At 36.0% G+C, this 13299-nt stretch overlaps 2 protein-coding genes across 3 annotated transcripts; one reads left to right on the top strand and one right to left on the bottom strand.

Moving 5' to 3' along the window:
* Nucleotides 1-4671: 4671 nt before the first annotated feature.
* Nucleotides 4672-5375, top strand: LOC113271645 (probable transmembrane ascorbate ferrireductase 4). Its single transcript, XM_026521540.1, has 3 exons — nucleotides 4672-4877; nucleotides 5013-5037; nucleotides 5133-5375. Exons 1-3 carry the CDS (start codon nucleotides 4704-4706, stop codon nucleotides 5249-5251), a joined length of 318 nt encoding a protein of 105 aa, XP_026377325.1. The 5' UTR covers nucleotides 4672-4703; the 3' UTR covers nucleotides 5252-5375.
* A 2653-nt stretch (nucleotides 5376-8028) lies between these two features.
* LOC113271644 (UDP-arabinopyranose mutase 1-like) lies at nucleotides 8029-10103 on the bottom strand. 2 transcript variants are annotated; one of them, XM_026521538.1, is made up of 4 exons: nucleotides 9633-10103; nucleotides 9058-9308; nucleotides 8789-8966; nucleotides 8029-8701 (listed from the first exon to the last, which is right to left on the bottom strand). In XM_026521538.1, exons 1-4 carry the CDS (start codon nucleotides 9954-9956, stop codon nucleotides 8327-8329), a joined length of 1128 nt encoding a protein of 375 aa, XP_026377323.1. In that variant the 5' UTR covers nucleotides 9957-10103; the 3' UTR covers nucleotides 8029-8326. The 2 variants fall into 2 exon arrangements, with proteins under 2 accessions (XP_026377323.1, XP_026377324.1); XM_026521539.1 differs by having other exon boundaries at nucleotides 8789-8957; nucleotides 9633-10098.
* Nucleotides 10104-13299: the final 3196 nt, after the last annotated feature.

Genomic DNA, 13299 nt, shown 5'->3' with positions numbered 1-13299 from the left:
ATCAAAACTACATTATCGAGGTCACTAATCAAATCATAATATTATCGATCACTTTTAGCATATTAACTATGAAAAGAAAGTTTTTGATACACAATATTAGGAAAGTAAATGAATTTCTAAAATGGAAGAAATCTCCGTTACCACGACAAATGAGGAGGGAATGAATGTGCACTCGCGGGTGCGCACAGTTGTTTTCGTTTTTATATAAACAAATATTTTAAATCTAGTGGGACTCATTTTTATATAAAAATATTTTCATAATATTAAAAAGGACCTTTTTATTTAACAAAATCTTAGTTTTAAAATAGGGTATCGAATCACGTTGAGACGACCGCCTCAAATTGGGCCGTACCTCGTCTCACCGATCATCTACGGTTCGTTTGACTCAATCTGAAACGCGATGGACAAAACTTTTTATTTGGAGGTTTGTTGATCCGTTTTAATGGTTTACCGGTCTCACTGTAAGTGCAAAACGAGAGAATCTACTTGTTTGTCCATCGCGTGAGAGTTGCTCTTAATGATATATATTTAACTCTTCATTTACAAAACAAAAAACTTCTCTACTGATGGGCCTGCTTGGATGTAATGTACATTTGTTTTTCTTTCTCTTTTTGATTTTTTAATATTTTATTCTTGAAATATGCAGTTAAATTAGAAAATACATTTGTTTTCGACAGAAACGTTTTTGTTCTTCATCTGACAGATTAAACTTTAAAAACGAAAGAAATAAGTTAAATTAAATTAAATGCGTACTAAAATAGTTCTTTCATAATGTTATTGGTTAATTAATATGACTAGTATATATTTTTTTATTGCACATATAAGGATAAATGGATAATCAATAAGCGAAAATAATAACCTAGTTAGTGAAGAAGATTCATACATTATAAGATGTAAGATGAGTTGAAAATAATGGCCCGAAAATAATAACCATGTCACAAAATAAGCGAAATTCTTGATAGAATTGATTTCGAGCAGCGGGCCTACACTCTCATGCTTCAGGCCTAAACTGGGAGTTGGGAATTATGCACAGGAGATTGTACGATATTGAGTTTGAAAAAATGGCTAGTCTACTTCAACTAATGAATTTTATTATTCTCAAATATGAGGAGGAAGCTGGCCTGCTTGGAGTGGTTAATGACACTGGTCAGTTCTCGGTTAAAGCTACATATAATGCTGCTTGGCTGCTTGCTTTCTCCTCTCTGTTAACACCTTTTCTAGCAGCAAGATCTGGCCCCAAAAGCGGCCTTACAAAAATCTTTTTTCTTTTCTTGTGCCAAGCTTCCCTAGACAGGCTTGTTCAACCAAGTTTTTTTTTTCTTTTCTTTTTTCTTTTTGTAAAGACACTATTTCATGAAGCGAGTAGTCCTACGAGACTTTCCCTGCTAATGATATGTCACAGTAAGAAGAATGAAATGATAAGACATTTAAAGCGGAAAATGAAAATTATTTGATCCTTGAGAAACTTGAGGATTCACTTATGAATAAGAAAATAACAAGTGATCAAATGATCATAAATATGTAGAACAACAAATGAAACTATTAGAACATTTGTTCGGTCGGACTCGCAAGCTTTCCTTTCTCAAGCTTGTTTGTCAAGTTTAGTTGATCAAAACTATATTCTTGATTTCTATTCTACTTATAGTTATGCCTCGGATTAGGATAAAATGTGTAGTTGAGCTTTAAACTTCATGGTGTTCATCGACTGAAGACGAAGATCTACTGAGGCCATGTGGAGACTAAAACTTATCTATAACTCAGAAGTATATTCTATTCTATCTTCTAATGAGACTAAGTCGTATAGATATATAGACTTTTACATTATATACATTTGATATTTCGAGCTGAGTTTATCTCGCTTATCTATTTCTCGAAATGCGAGTTGAAAGTTTTTTTCTTTAATTATGTTCATCATTATTCTTGAAGAGTTTAGTTGGAAATAATTTATTTGTTGGAAACTAAATATTAAGTTAAAAGATGATCATGTGGAAATTGCCTTGAAACATCTTACATGATTTGTGTGAGACAATCATTTGATGTCGACTTGGAAAGTTTCGTATTGATCATTCGATCACTTGAAAATTACTTGTAGCTAATAGTTTGTGTGAGACGGCTATTATCGTCTTCTAAGGGTATTTCAATGATTGAAATGGGAGTTTAGAATAATTAACCATGTATGGATACAACACGGTATGCATACATAGGATGCAAACTGTTTTGTAGTGATTCAGGTCTGGGAACTTTGTTTGTGTACCTAGTGTGAAAACGGCTTTAAATGTAAAGGTCCGAAAACCTTGTTTGTGTACCTAGTATGTGAACGGTTCTACCTGAGTTGGCTCCGGGAAGACTGGTGGCGTACCTGGTATGCGAATAGCTGGACAAGCCAAGGTCCGGAGCTGTTGTTTGCGTACCTGGTTAGCGAACACAGTGGTTAAGTTCTAAAATCGATTAAGTATGATTCTCATACTCATGAACTAAAATATTTATGAATTAAGGAATGCAATTTTTTCAAACCTTGGCTTAATGTTCATGAATTGATTCTTGTATAAGTACTTTGTACGATTATGAATCAATCCAATTTGTTCATATATATTTTTATGAGATTGTGAACAATTGAACAACTCTATGTGAAACACAACTAGATTCATTTGATTATCTTTCATGTTTGATTGATCATCATATTTGATCTAGAAGTGTTAGATGAATATGGTTAAGACAAAAGTGTTCATATGGCTAACTTCAGTTAACTGTTGTTGAGCCAACTCAATATACACGTTTAGGTACGGTTACCCATATCTAAATGAAGGTATATTTCATTTGTTTGTAACAAGCTAAGACCGTCTAACCGTGGAGATTAATTTCTTTATTTTTTAGCAGACTAATATTGAATCTTAAATCAGGATTTCATCTAACGGTGAATATTGAATGCTTTGTTACTAAGCTATCTTAGCTTTGATTGTAAGCAACCCTGATTTGAAAGACTATATAAGGGAGAACTCCAGCAACTGGAAAACCTAATCCCGACACTTTCTTGTGTCCTAGTTGCATACTAGAGTCGATTCTCCTTTAACCTAGGTTTTTCCAAAACCATATTAGGTTAACGATTTGAAGACTTCATTTGGGATTCGTGAAGCCAGATCCAACTATTTTCTCTGTTGTTGCGTATTCTGATCTTACTTGTTCTATAGTATTGAGTACTATCTTCTCTAAGATTTGCTCGAGATTTATCTATGATAGGTAAGATATAAAAAGTAATCACAAAGTTCTTCGTCTAAGACATTATGGTTCCGCAGTAACTTCTTCTACCACCATATAGTTAAGTTATTGTGAGGTGATTGATATTTCTAGGCTGCTCTTCGGGAGTACAAGACCGGATTATCAATTGGTTCATGTTCACCTTGATTTACCATAAGACAGAACAAAACTTCGTAGATACTTCTACGGGAGACATATTTATCTATCAGAATAGACTTATCTGTGGGAGACAAATTTGTTTATAAGTCGTCGACTTTGGGTCGTAGCAACTCTTGGTTGTAGGTGAGATAAGCTAAGGGAATTAAGTGCGCAAAATCCGGCGTGGTTCTAGAGGCGTAAGGAAAGCGACTGTACCTTAATCAGTGTGAGACTCGGCTAGGGATCAACTAACCAAGAAGTTTAACACATTACATCATCAATCGATCAATCTCCATTGATCTCCACACATTATCAACTTCCCTCCTTACAGACTGACCCTTATCCTTCGTTGTCACCGAATTGACCTTGGAACTACCATTATCTTGGTTTAGGCTATGGTTCTACAAATTAGTCTCTCGAAATCAAAGTACCCCAGTGCATTACATTTGTTTAATGGTTCAGACGATTTGCTTCATCGAGCACTTACCTCCTCCACCGTTTTTCACCAGAAAACCAGCGTGTCATTTTTTCCCGTAAACAGATACATTCATTCAATTTAAGTTATTCATCACAAAAATTGACAAAGATCATAGCAATTGAACAACAAAATATAATTTAGGGTTTAAGTTTATAATGCATTACCTTTGATTGTTGAGTTGATAAAACTCCTTAAAACCAGTTGGAACTAGCAATTGAAAGGTTCAAGAACAAATCTAATCGAAGAATCGGGATGAATCAGTGGGAAGAACTTAGTTTTATGATGAAGTTTGGTTTTTCTTCCAAAAACCATGAAAATGGTAGTTTAGAATAAACCCTGCTCGAGTTTTATGTGTATTTTGAGAACAAATTATAAAACGGAAAATAGTTGTCCGCTCCAATCGTGGTCGACCAGTCAACATAGGCAAAATGAATACTTGTTGTTCGTTCTTTAAGAAACAACCGATGAATATCCGATATAAAATTGTCCATGATTGACCGTTATTTTTCTCTAGAACAGTTAACCGTTGATCGTTCTATGCTGAAATTGGGAATTATCGCTGGGTCTAGGCTCTTCCCAAGACGATATGGAAAGGCAGTTGGGAAGAGCCAGCAGACCCAGTCTTAGATTAAAAATCGCCATGTGGAAAGAATAAAAAACGTACGTAATTGCTTAAAAATGTCCCAGAACCGTTAAAACGGACTTGAAAACGTTTTTCACCTCCGACTTTCAAACCGATTCTCTACCTACATAACCATTGACTCTCACATAGTGTTCATTTCAGTCCTTTTCAACACCTTTCTTCATTCATCCTCTTTCATGTGTTTTGGTCATGGAGACCTCGAATAAGGCTACTGCATCTCCGTCTTCAACATCATCAAATTTGATTGTATTTGCTAGATTATCTGGTCTTCTAGTTGCAGTGCTTGTTCTTGTTTGGGGCCTTTCCTGTCGATCAAACTTCCTTTCTCACACCTCATCAACTCACAATGCTCACATCTACTCTGTAATCATTCTCTCTTTCTCTCTAAAGCTTATGATTATGAGTTTCTCTTCAAATTTTGGGCCGAACATGCTATGCATAATGCAATTTTGTGTAAAAATTTGTAGGTTCTTCATTATTATCTTGTAATGGTGATAGGTTTTTGTAATCATCAGCGGAGAAGGTACAGAATATAAAACCCACTATATCTCTTATAAATGTTGATTCTAGTATATGATTTATGGCATGATTGAATGAGAAATTGTTATTTTTCTCCAGCAATATTGGTGCATAAATGGTGTCCAGGGTCGAGAAATTTGAAGAAATTGGTACATCTAACTATGCAAGGAGTTGCTTTGGCATCTGGCGCTCTCGGAATTCGGGCAAACTTTATCTAATTTCTGTAGTTTACATTCTTGGATGGGTTTGATCTGTATCTCCTTGTTTGCTGCTCAGGTAAGCATGCTCACTTGTGTGGTATTACAGCTTAAAACTCATAACATGCCCCCTTTAGATTATTTCTTTAGCATTTTTCTTCTTCTTGAATTACACCCGAAAAATGTTGGTTTATTAGGTATCTAATTGAAAGTATAATGGGGAATTTAGTCATCCTGATTATGAAATGTTACATCGGAGTGGGTGTGTTGTTGCTCTAATGGCGCAATCCCCACTTGCATTTCAAGTTTTATGGCGTGATCGAATGATAGCATGACGTGAAAAGATAAACCAGAAATGTTAATGGGACAGCAAAAGCAGATGTGAATTACAAACGACGGATTGGCTGTCACAGCATCATTTTAATTTTTCTCTGACTTTGCAAGTTTGGTTGATTACAAACGAGGTGGATTTAACTTTTCTTATCGAATGGATTTAGTTCACTTGTCTGGTTTTACAAAATATCATGTACATGAAGTAAATAGAGACAATAGGATGTGTTTGCTTAACTGAGTTTGAACCTCATTCAATGTCTGGTCATGATATGATTAGCCTGAGCACAATATTTAGTGTTAGTTTTTATGTGGTTAACTTCATGTGCACCGACAATTGCAGCCAGGTTTAACACATTTTCGTTTGAGAAGTTCAATCTGGACTAATGGTAAAATCTGTAGTCTTGACGCTTTTACAAAGAAAAGAAAAGAAAAAGGAGGGGTATTTAAGTAATCCTCCCTTTTTGTTTTTCCACCTTTTTGTGTTAAGTATAGAAAATGTTGGTTCCTGCTCGTCTCCATAATTATGTTTGGTTCTCTGTAGCACATCCTAGACAACTGTATGATTTTTGATACTGAAGTTACAGAAAACAACTAGACTGAAGGGTGTAAACCAACTCCATTTTTTGGGTTGGTCGTACTTATGTGGGTCATTCTTTAACAAAACATAGCCATTGAGAAAATTAAGGCAAAAAAAAAAAAAAGAACTCACGTCGAGGTTCACTTTTTACTCATGGGGTACTTGATTCTGGTTCTGGTCAAGCTGGTTTGTGGATTTCAAACAGTTTGGTTCAACATTGACACAACCATATCTTTTTGGAGATAAGTAATGTCTTTTCAATTGACGATCAGTAACTCATGCGATTTTAAGCTGACAGGTTAAAGTATTCTTCTGCTTTTTTGTTGTTTAATTTTTATGCTGGAAATGTGAGTTGCTGTCCTATGCACTCCTCCATATATATGTAGCTTGTAGTTCAGTAGATCAAAAATATCTTGGATAGTACAAGGTGCCCCATATTCCACAAATAGGACTAGCTATAGTTGTTTGAGCATCATTTTCCTTTATTTGTGAAATTTGATTTAAGAATAATCTTTAGACATCCCAGTAATAGCATATGCTAACTGTGTGCGAGAGGATAGGTTATCGAATTCTTTCATTTCTGTTATATTATACTAAATAAATTAAAACTAGCTATTGTCTGTGCTTCCGGACCAAACAACACTTTCTAGTTTGATTAGTATACTCTCGTTGTCCTTATCTCTTCTTCCTTTGTCCCTTCTCTCATCTTGTTCCAATGGTTGATTTTCATGTGAGACTGTTCTCCTTATCATCTAGATCCTTCTTAGAAAATTCACAAGTTCTAAAATCTCTTAGCCCCTTGAAATGTAACGAAAGATCTCAGTTGTCAGATAGTAGAATGATGTATTCCCAAAGACATTTGGTATCATTTTGGGGTTTAGATGAATTTTTTTGTGGTGGCTGGTGAGGCGAACACTCCCACAGAAAATTAGACATTGGATCTACAAGGCAAAAATGAGAGGGAAAGTGGTAAATGCATATTCGTCATATTTTTCCGGATTATATTAGCAGGCTATGTCGTACGTCATTTACAAGATGTCAGCAGTTGTTCACTGCTAAATTTATTGATATTGGAGGCACCTGAATTGAATATTCCGCGAAATATTGGTTTCTGGATTTAATCGCACCGAGTTCCAGGTTAATCAGGTAATTACTATAAATTTCTCACAGCTTAGCTCTGCTCATACCTATGTTCCTTTTAGTTTTAGTGTACTAAGGCCCGGTGATTGGTAAGACGGCCAATCTGAGAACTACATGAATAATGATAAAAATTGATCATCTTTCTTTCTTCTGTTTTTTGTGATGTGCAGTGGTTAATGGGGTTCTTTAGCTTTTGGCATCAGGGAGAGGAGCGCACCACAAGGATAAGGGTGTTACCAGGGCATGGGTTCTTTGGGCTCTCTCTCTCTATATATGCATTAGCCATTGCGACGGCTGAGACAGGTCTACTTGAGAAGCTCACATTCTTAGAAGCAAAGAAGAAGGTTCTGAAACATTCTCTGGAGTCGGTAGTGGTCACTAGTCTAGGACTAGAATCAGCTTTAGTTGGTGGTATTGTAATACTGACTGCTGGTTCTCCAGGGAATCAAAGCATTCCGACTAAAATTGTATATCCAAGTCAACGTATTGCAATTATGTTGTGCACGTCGTTGTTTAGTATTTCAGTTCTTTGGTTGCGATAAAAATCAAGTCCCTGATTGTCTTCGTCAGAGCTGGGATCGATGAAGCTGCACACAAGCTTTCGATTGATTATGGGTTGAATATTGCAACAACTGAAGATCTTGGAAGGTCAGCTGATAATAAGCTTGGTACACGAAGACTTTATCAACTCGATATGAATTCTTTGGTGAATATTGTGCTCGGCAAACATCTGCATCTTCAACCCAAGTTTACAATAAGAAGAAAATGAAAATTATATTGAAGTTGTGATTGATCCTTAATAAACTTAAGGATTCACTTATGAATAAACAACAAGTGATCACATGACCATAAAATGTGTAAAACACCAAAATGAAACCCTAATACATTGTAGAGAAAGTTGAAGTACAGCAAAATATAACAACCATAGATGCAATAAGCACCGCGACATAATCAGATGAACAGAAAGCAAATTCTTAGGAGAAATATGATCATATTCCAATTCCTAGAATTATTTGAAACTAGTGTCCGTGAATTTATTCTCTTTATTACTTGGCCTTGGGTGTTGGCTCCGCCTTGGCTGGTGCAGGAGCTGATAGTGATGCTGCTCCTTCAGCTTTCTTTGGTGGGTTGAGTTCATCCCATGCTTCGATCCAAGTAACCATTGCATCACCAAGAGTCTGGAAGTAAGGGTCAATAGGACCAAGCTTTTCCTTGACCAGCTTGGACAATTCAATGTAACACTTTTGAACAGTTGTGCATTCCTTTGGTAGAGTCAGATTTTGGAAGAATGGAATGATCTCTTCTTGCCAATAGATTCCCTTGTATTCTTTCTTCAGGTTCACAAATGGGTTACTTGCCTTGCTATGCCAGAGGTATGGCAATCCTGTTTTCACTCCGAGGTTCAAATGATCACAGATCACCTGTTATATCATATCAAGTTAAGTGAAATTTGAATCTGCAGTTATGGTGCAAAGTCCATACGAATTCATTTGCAATTTCTATTATACCTTGCAGCACCATCCAGCCCACATGTCGTCGTAACGACCAATGGGTTGACCATCACCCATGAGACCAAAGTACATGGCAGGGCCGATGAGCTCCCTGTCGAACCCAAGGTTCATTCCACACATTGGGAACAATGTTCCTTTGGGAATTGTCATGACTGCATCAACATACCTGTTTGCGCTAAAAATACAAATTAATACAAGCAATTTTTAGGCAAAATAAAACTAGACTAAATGAACTTAACAATGTGATCTAAGCGAATTAGTATTACCTATTGTTACGCTCGAGAGGCTTGACGAGCTGAGTTGGGGCGTCGTAATCAGGGATATTGAGCCATAAACCATGAGAAATTGCAGTCGGAACACCTTCTCTGAAGCTGAATGGATATCCTCGCACGAAATCTGCACCTTCTCTGAACGGATCATACAGAGTGTTGAAGAACAATGGTGTTGATGGTGTTAACAAGTTCTTAATATGCTGTGCCAAAGCGTTGATCTCTTGTCCAGTGGGATCTTTTGCAACCTGAAAACGCAATTCCACCCACACAGCATCAACCCAAGAAAATTACTGACAAAAGTCAAGACGTACTTTGACTCTTTACTGTGGGACCCACAACACCAGAACGAGTCCTACAAGTAGGTCCCACATTGTGTACCCGGTACCTAAGACCTTACAGACATGAATTTATAGCAAAAACCACAACCGTTGAAAAAGGTTGGGATGCATGAAACTGCCATAATTACAACTTGTACCAAAAACCAGACTGAAAAATGTACTAAAATCTCAGTAAAACAAATGAAAATCAAAACAGAAAAAAAGGGTAGATTTGATTAGATGAATACTTACAAAGCAATCATCATCAATGGTGAAGATATACTTCTTCTTGGAGACAAGGAAACCGAAACACCTGCAAGCCGAATCCTTGAAAGAGATACAACTAGCTTTAGGACCAAGCAGCTTGTTCACATCATTCCTGTTGTACAGCTCATAATCAAAACCTTCAGGCACTTTGATGGTTTTGTTAGGATCACCATCTTGAACGATGATCAAATGATAAGGTTGGAAAAAGGGTCTCCACTGCTCTAAGAAATCGAGGTTTCTGATTGTTGGGATGACAATGTCTAGTTCATCTTTCAGCGGTGGTGATAGTGGTGTTATTGGGTGAGCCATTCTTGATGAGATCAGAACAATGTATGTTGTGAATGAAACGGAAGATATGAGAAGGGAGTTGAGAGTTTTTGGTGTGACAAAGTAATGAGAGGGTTGTGACTCTTTTATAATGAAATGAAAGAAAGGGTTTTAAAAGGAAGGGAGCGTAAGTTTCGTCTTTTGGGAGCAAGGAAATAGTGAATGGAGAGAGAGAGAAGGGTGAGTGATTATGGGGTTCATTCACATGGGTTGCTTTTTGTATTTACCTTTACTTCATTTGGAAGTTTTCGTATGAGTTTAAATTTTGAAAATTATTACCGTATTTTGTGTAAATTTAATATGTCTAAATACGATTTTTGGGGTTGATGATGTATTAATAATTTGACAGTGCTAGTAACCATAATTCGTAAACTAATCATTGAAAGTGGTCCTCATGACACTTGTCAGTAAAAGAAGTGAAGTGGAATGGTTTTCATGACACTTGTCAGCAAAAGAAATAAAATGGTCCCAGAAAATTAAAGTAACATTTGACTTTTCCCAATTAGAAAACCAGCCTATTTTTTTAAAACATTTATTTATGGAAACCAGCCTATTAAAAAGGAACAGAGGGAGTAGCATATTAACTGTACTAACTTCCTCTTTTCAATGTTACTGATCAATTAAATTTCAGAATTTTTATATTTATATTCAAGAACTTTTTCCAGTTTGGATTCCAGACTATTTCGTACTTAATATCACAACCTTTTCACGTAATAACTTTTTTTGGAATTTTCAAATTCATATTCAAGATTTTTTTCTAGCATGGCTTCAGATTATTTCGCACTTAATATCATAACGTTTTCACGTAATAATTTTTTGGAGTGAAGAACAACATCTAGCGCCGAACAAAACGGTGGTTGTATGATCATTTTACTACCTAATTTTTGGTGCAAGGTGGTGGTTCTATTAGCACTAGACTAACCGTCGGTTCTGTGGATGGAATTCAGATGGTACGTTGGTTTCATGCCAATATAGTATAAATTGTTGGAGAAAATGAGTTATTTAATAAATGATTTTTTGGTCTTGGTGTGGTTTGATCTCATGACCTAAGGGTCTAAGGATACTCACTCATTTTTGAGTGAATGAAATGGAACCTTTAGTCCCACATTGTGAAAAACTAAAGAGGTGCTCCACTATGTTCTCATGGATATGTTGTAGAACAATGTGGGTGGAACGGGTGGGGCGAGAAATACATGTTTCGACCCATGCCCATGTGCGTGTACCAAGCACCAAGTCCGTGTCTACTTGAAATTATTTTTTCCAAGTTTTTAACTTGATAAATAATTTATTTAAGAGTTTTATTTATGGAAAAAATTCTTTTTTTGTGTTTAATTGTTTTACAAGAAACAAAACTCGTTTTATAAGAAAAAACCTAAACCTAACTTGATTTGCAAGTTATTTTTTCTATAAATACAACTCGAAAATCTCTTTTCAAAACACACAAGCAGCGACCATCTGTAGGTCTACTTTTCTTCATCTTCTTGCTTTTATTTTCGTGCGGCGTTTTACTTCCATCCCCTAAGCTGAGTTTAAGAGTGGGTAACTTGTATTGTGCTAATACAAGTTATATCGGGCAGTCTTATCCTGGACACATCTTCGCACTTTGGGGTTTAACATTACTTTAGAGTATATCCGCGAACTAATGTGTTAAGGACAGCTTATTGAATCTGTGATTCTGTCCTCATCAATTTGTTCGTGGCAGAATTGTTTGATACGGTTCTTTATATTTATTGCTTGATACATCTGACGTTTCTTCTATTGTTGCAAGACTCCAACATAAATGTTAGTACTAGACTCAACCAAAAAGAAATTGTCGGTTGAAAACCAAAAAAGACCGAGAAATGATATTGCTGTTTTCTTTTTTTCTTGACAGTGAAATCAGCTAGCTTTCCATTTTCTCGTGTGACCACCGAGAGCGAGACGGAAACACATCAAAACCATGCGGTTTAGGGTAATAAACTTTAGGAACCGCAAACCCGGGTAAGATTGTCGGGTATTTACCATTTCTAACATGAGCCAGCCAAGCCAGTCTCTTGCGTTTCTGTAGAGTAACACGTGTTTTACCCCAACGACAAGATTTTTCAACTTACACCCTTAACGCCACTCCTGTTGGCGATCGTACAATTTAGTACATGGTAAAATTGTTCGAGGGGATATTATTTTTTTTACTGTAATTCAATGAGGAGAAGAATATCTTGTTTCCACATGCAACCTATCGTATATCATGTGGGAATGGGGAAAAGGGTGTAAAGTTTGAGCAATATCGCAAGTAACATACTCGTTTGAGTAAACTTATGGGGATCCAAACAACGTCTTTTAACGAGAGATCTAGCAATTATGGCTTGATTAAGTCAAATGACATACCAATAGAATAGAGTAAGGGTAATTAAACAAGGAGTGAATAATGCAACACCTAAGTAAATGTTCATTGATAGAAGGAATGGTGGCAAATTAAATACGTTAGTCAATTACAAAGGTAAGCTTTTAACTCTTGTAGTAGTACAAGTTTAATATTTCAAACCTAACTAAAACTTGCAGGTATTATAAATTCCAATTGTACCGTACTCGGTTTGAGGTTTTAATTACTAGAAACTTGATCACATATTCCCATTAATGAATTGTTCCTAGGTCATGTTTGTACCGTTTGATTCATTTACCAAGAGATTTTAAATTTTGTTTACGGTCTTGTTAGGCCGGTTCCTATGCACAATGCGTTTGTCATTTCTGAATCTGTATCGGGCATTGCAAAATGGCGAATATGACAGACTAAGTGGTATATACCCTACTTAGCCAGGTGAGATACAGATTCTTGATGGGGATTTCATTGTTTGGTGATTACTATTTACTACATGGACGGATGATCAGTAGATTGCTAGCAATATAGAGACTGTCGCTCGACGTTATGCTATTAGTTAGTCCGTCGTTCGTTATCCAACGGCTGCTGATGAGATTGTAAAAGTGGTAAATAAAGTATCATTTACTTAAACTTATTAAGATTGATATTAGATCTAATTTTGATTTAAACTAGCAAATATGCAAAAGGTGATGAAAATATTGGGAGAAACTGGAAATCAAGATTTCACCATTAATCAAATTGAATTGGTGCACATAATGATTCTTAAAAATTATAACTCTTTTATGGACTATATTTCTTTGCTAATAGTAGATTTCTAAAACATTAATGTTAAATGATAAGCATGCCAAAAGTTGTTTGGAGGATCCTTAACATCAACATAGATCAGGTCACCAACAACTTTCACAATGTCAAAGATTAGATTATCTCTTGGTTTATTAATGTTAACACTATATGCATGGAGGAAATGGT

Source organism: Papaver somniferum, chromosome 4 (genome assembly GCF_003573695.1).
Source record: "Papaver somniferum cultivar HN1 chromosome 4, ASM357369v1, whole genome shotgun sequence".
Taxonomy (NCBI): domain Eukaryota; kingdom Viridiplantae; phylum Streptophyta; class Magnoliopsida; order Ranunculales; family Papaveraceae; genus Papaver; species Papaver somniferum.
Note: the sequence above shows the minus strand (reverse complement) of the source record. Positions and strands in the feature narration are given on the sequence as shown.

Coding starts and splice junctions, on each gene's coding strand:
- LOC113271644 (XM_026521538.1), bottom strand. CDS start 9,956: ATGGCTCACCCAATAACACCACTATCACCACCGCTGAAAGATGAACTA. Junction 8,967..9,057: donor CCTCTCGAGCGTAACAATAG/GTAATACTAATT, acceptor TTGTATTTTTAG/CGCAAACAGGTATGTTGATG. Junction 8,702..8,788: donor GGGCTGGATGGTGCTGCAAG/GTATAATAGAAA, acceptor ATGATATAACAG/GTGATCTGTGATCATTTGAA.
- LOC113271645 (XM_026521540.1), top strand. CDS start 4,704: ATGGAGACCTCGAATAAGGCTACTGCATCTCCGTCTTCAACATCATCA. Junction 4,878..5,012: donor ACAATGCTCACATCTACTCT/GTAATCATTCTC, acceptor TAATGGTGATAG/GTTTTTGTAATCATCAGCGG. Junction 5,038..5,132: donor TGTAATCATCAGCGGAGAAG/GTACAGAATATA, acceptor ATTTTTCTCCAG/CAATATTGGTGCATAAATGG.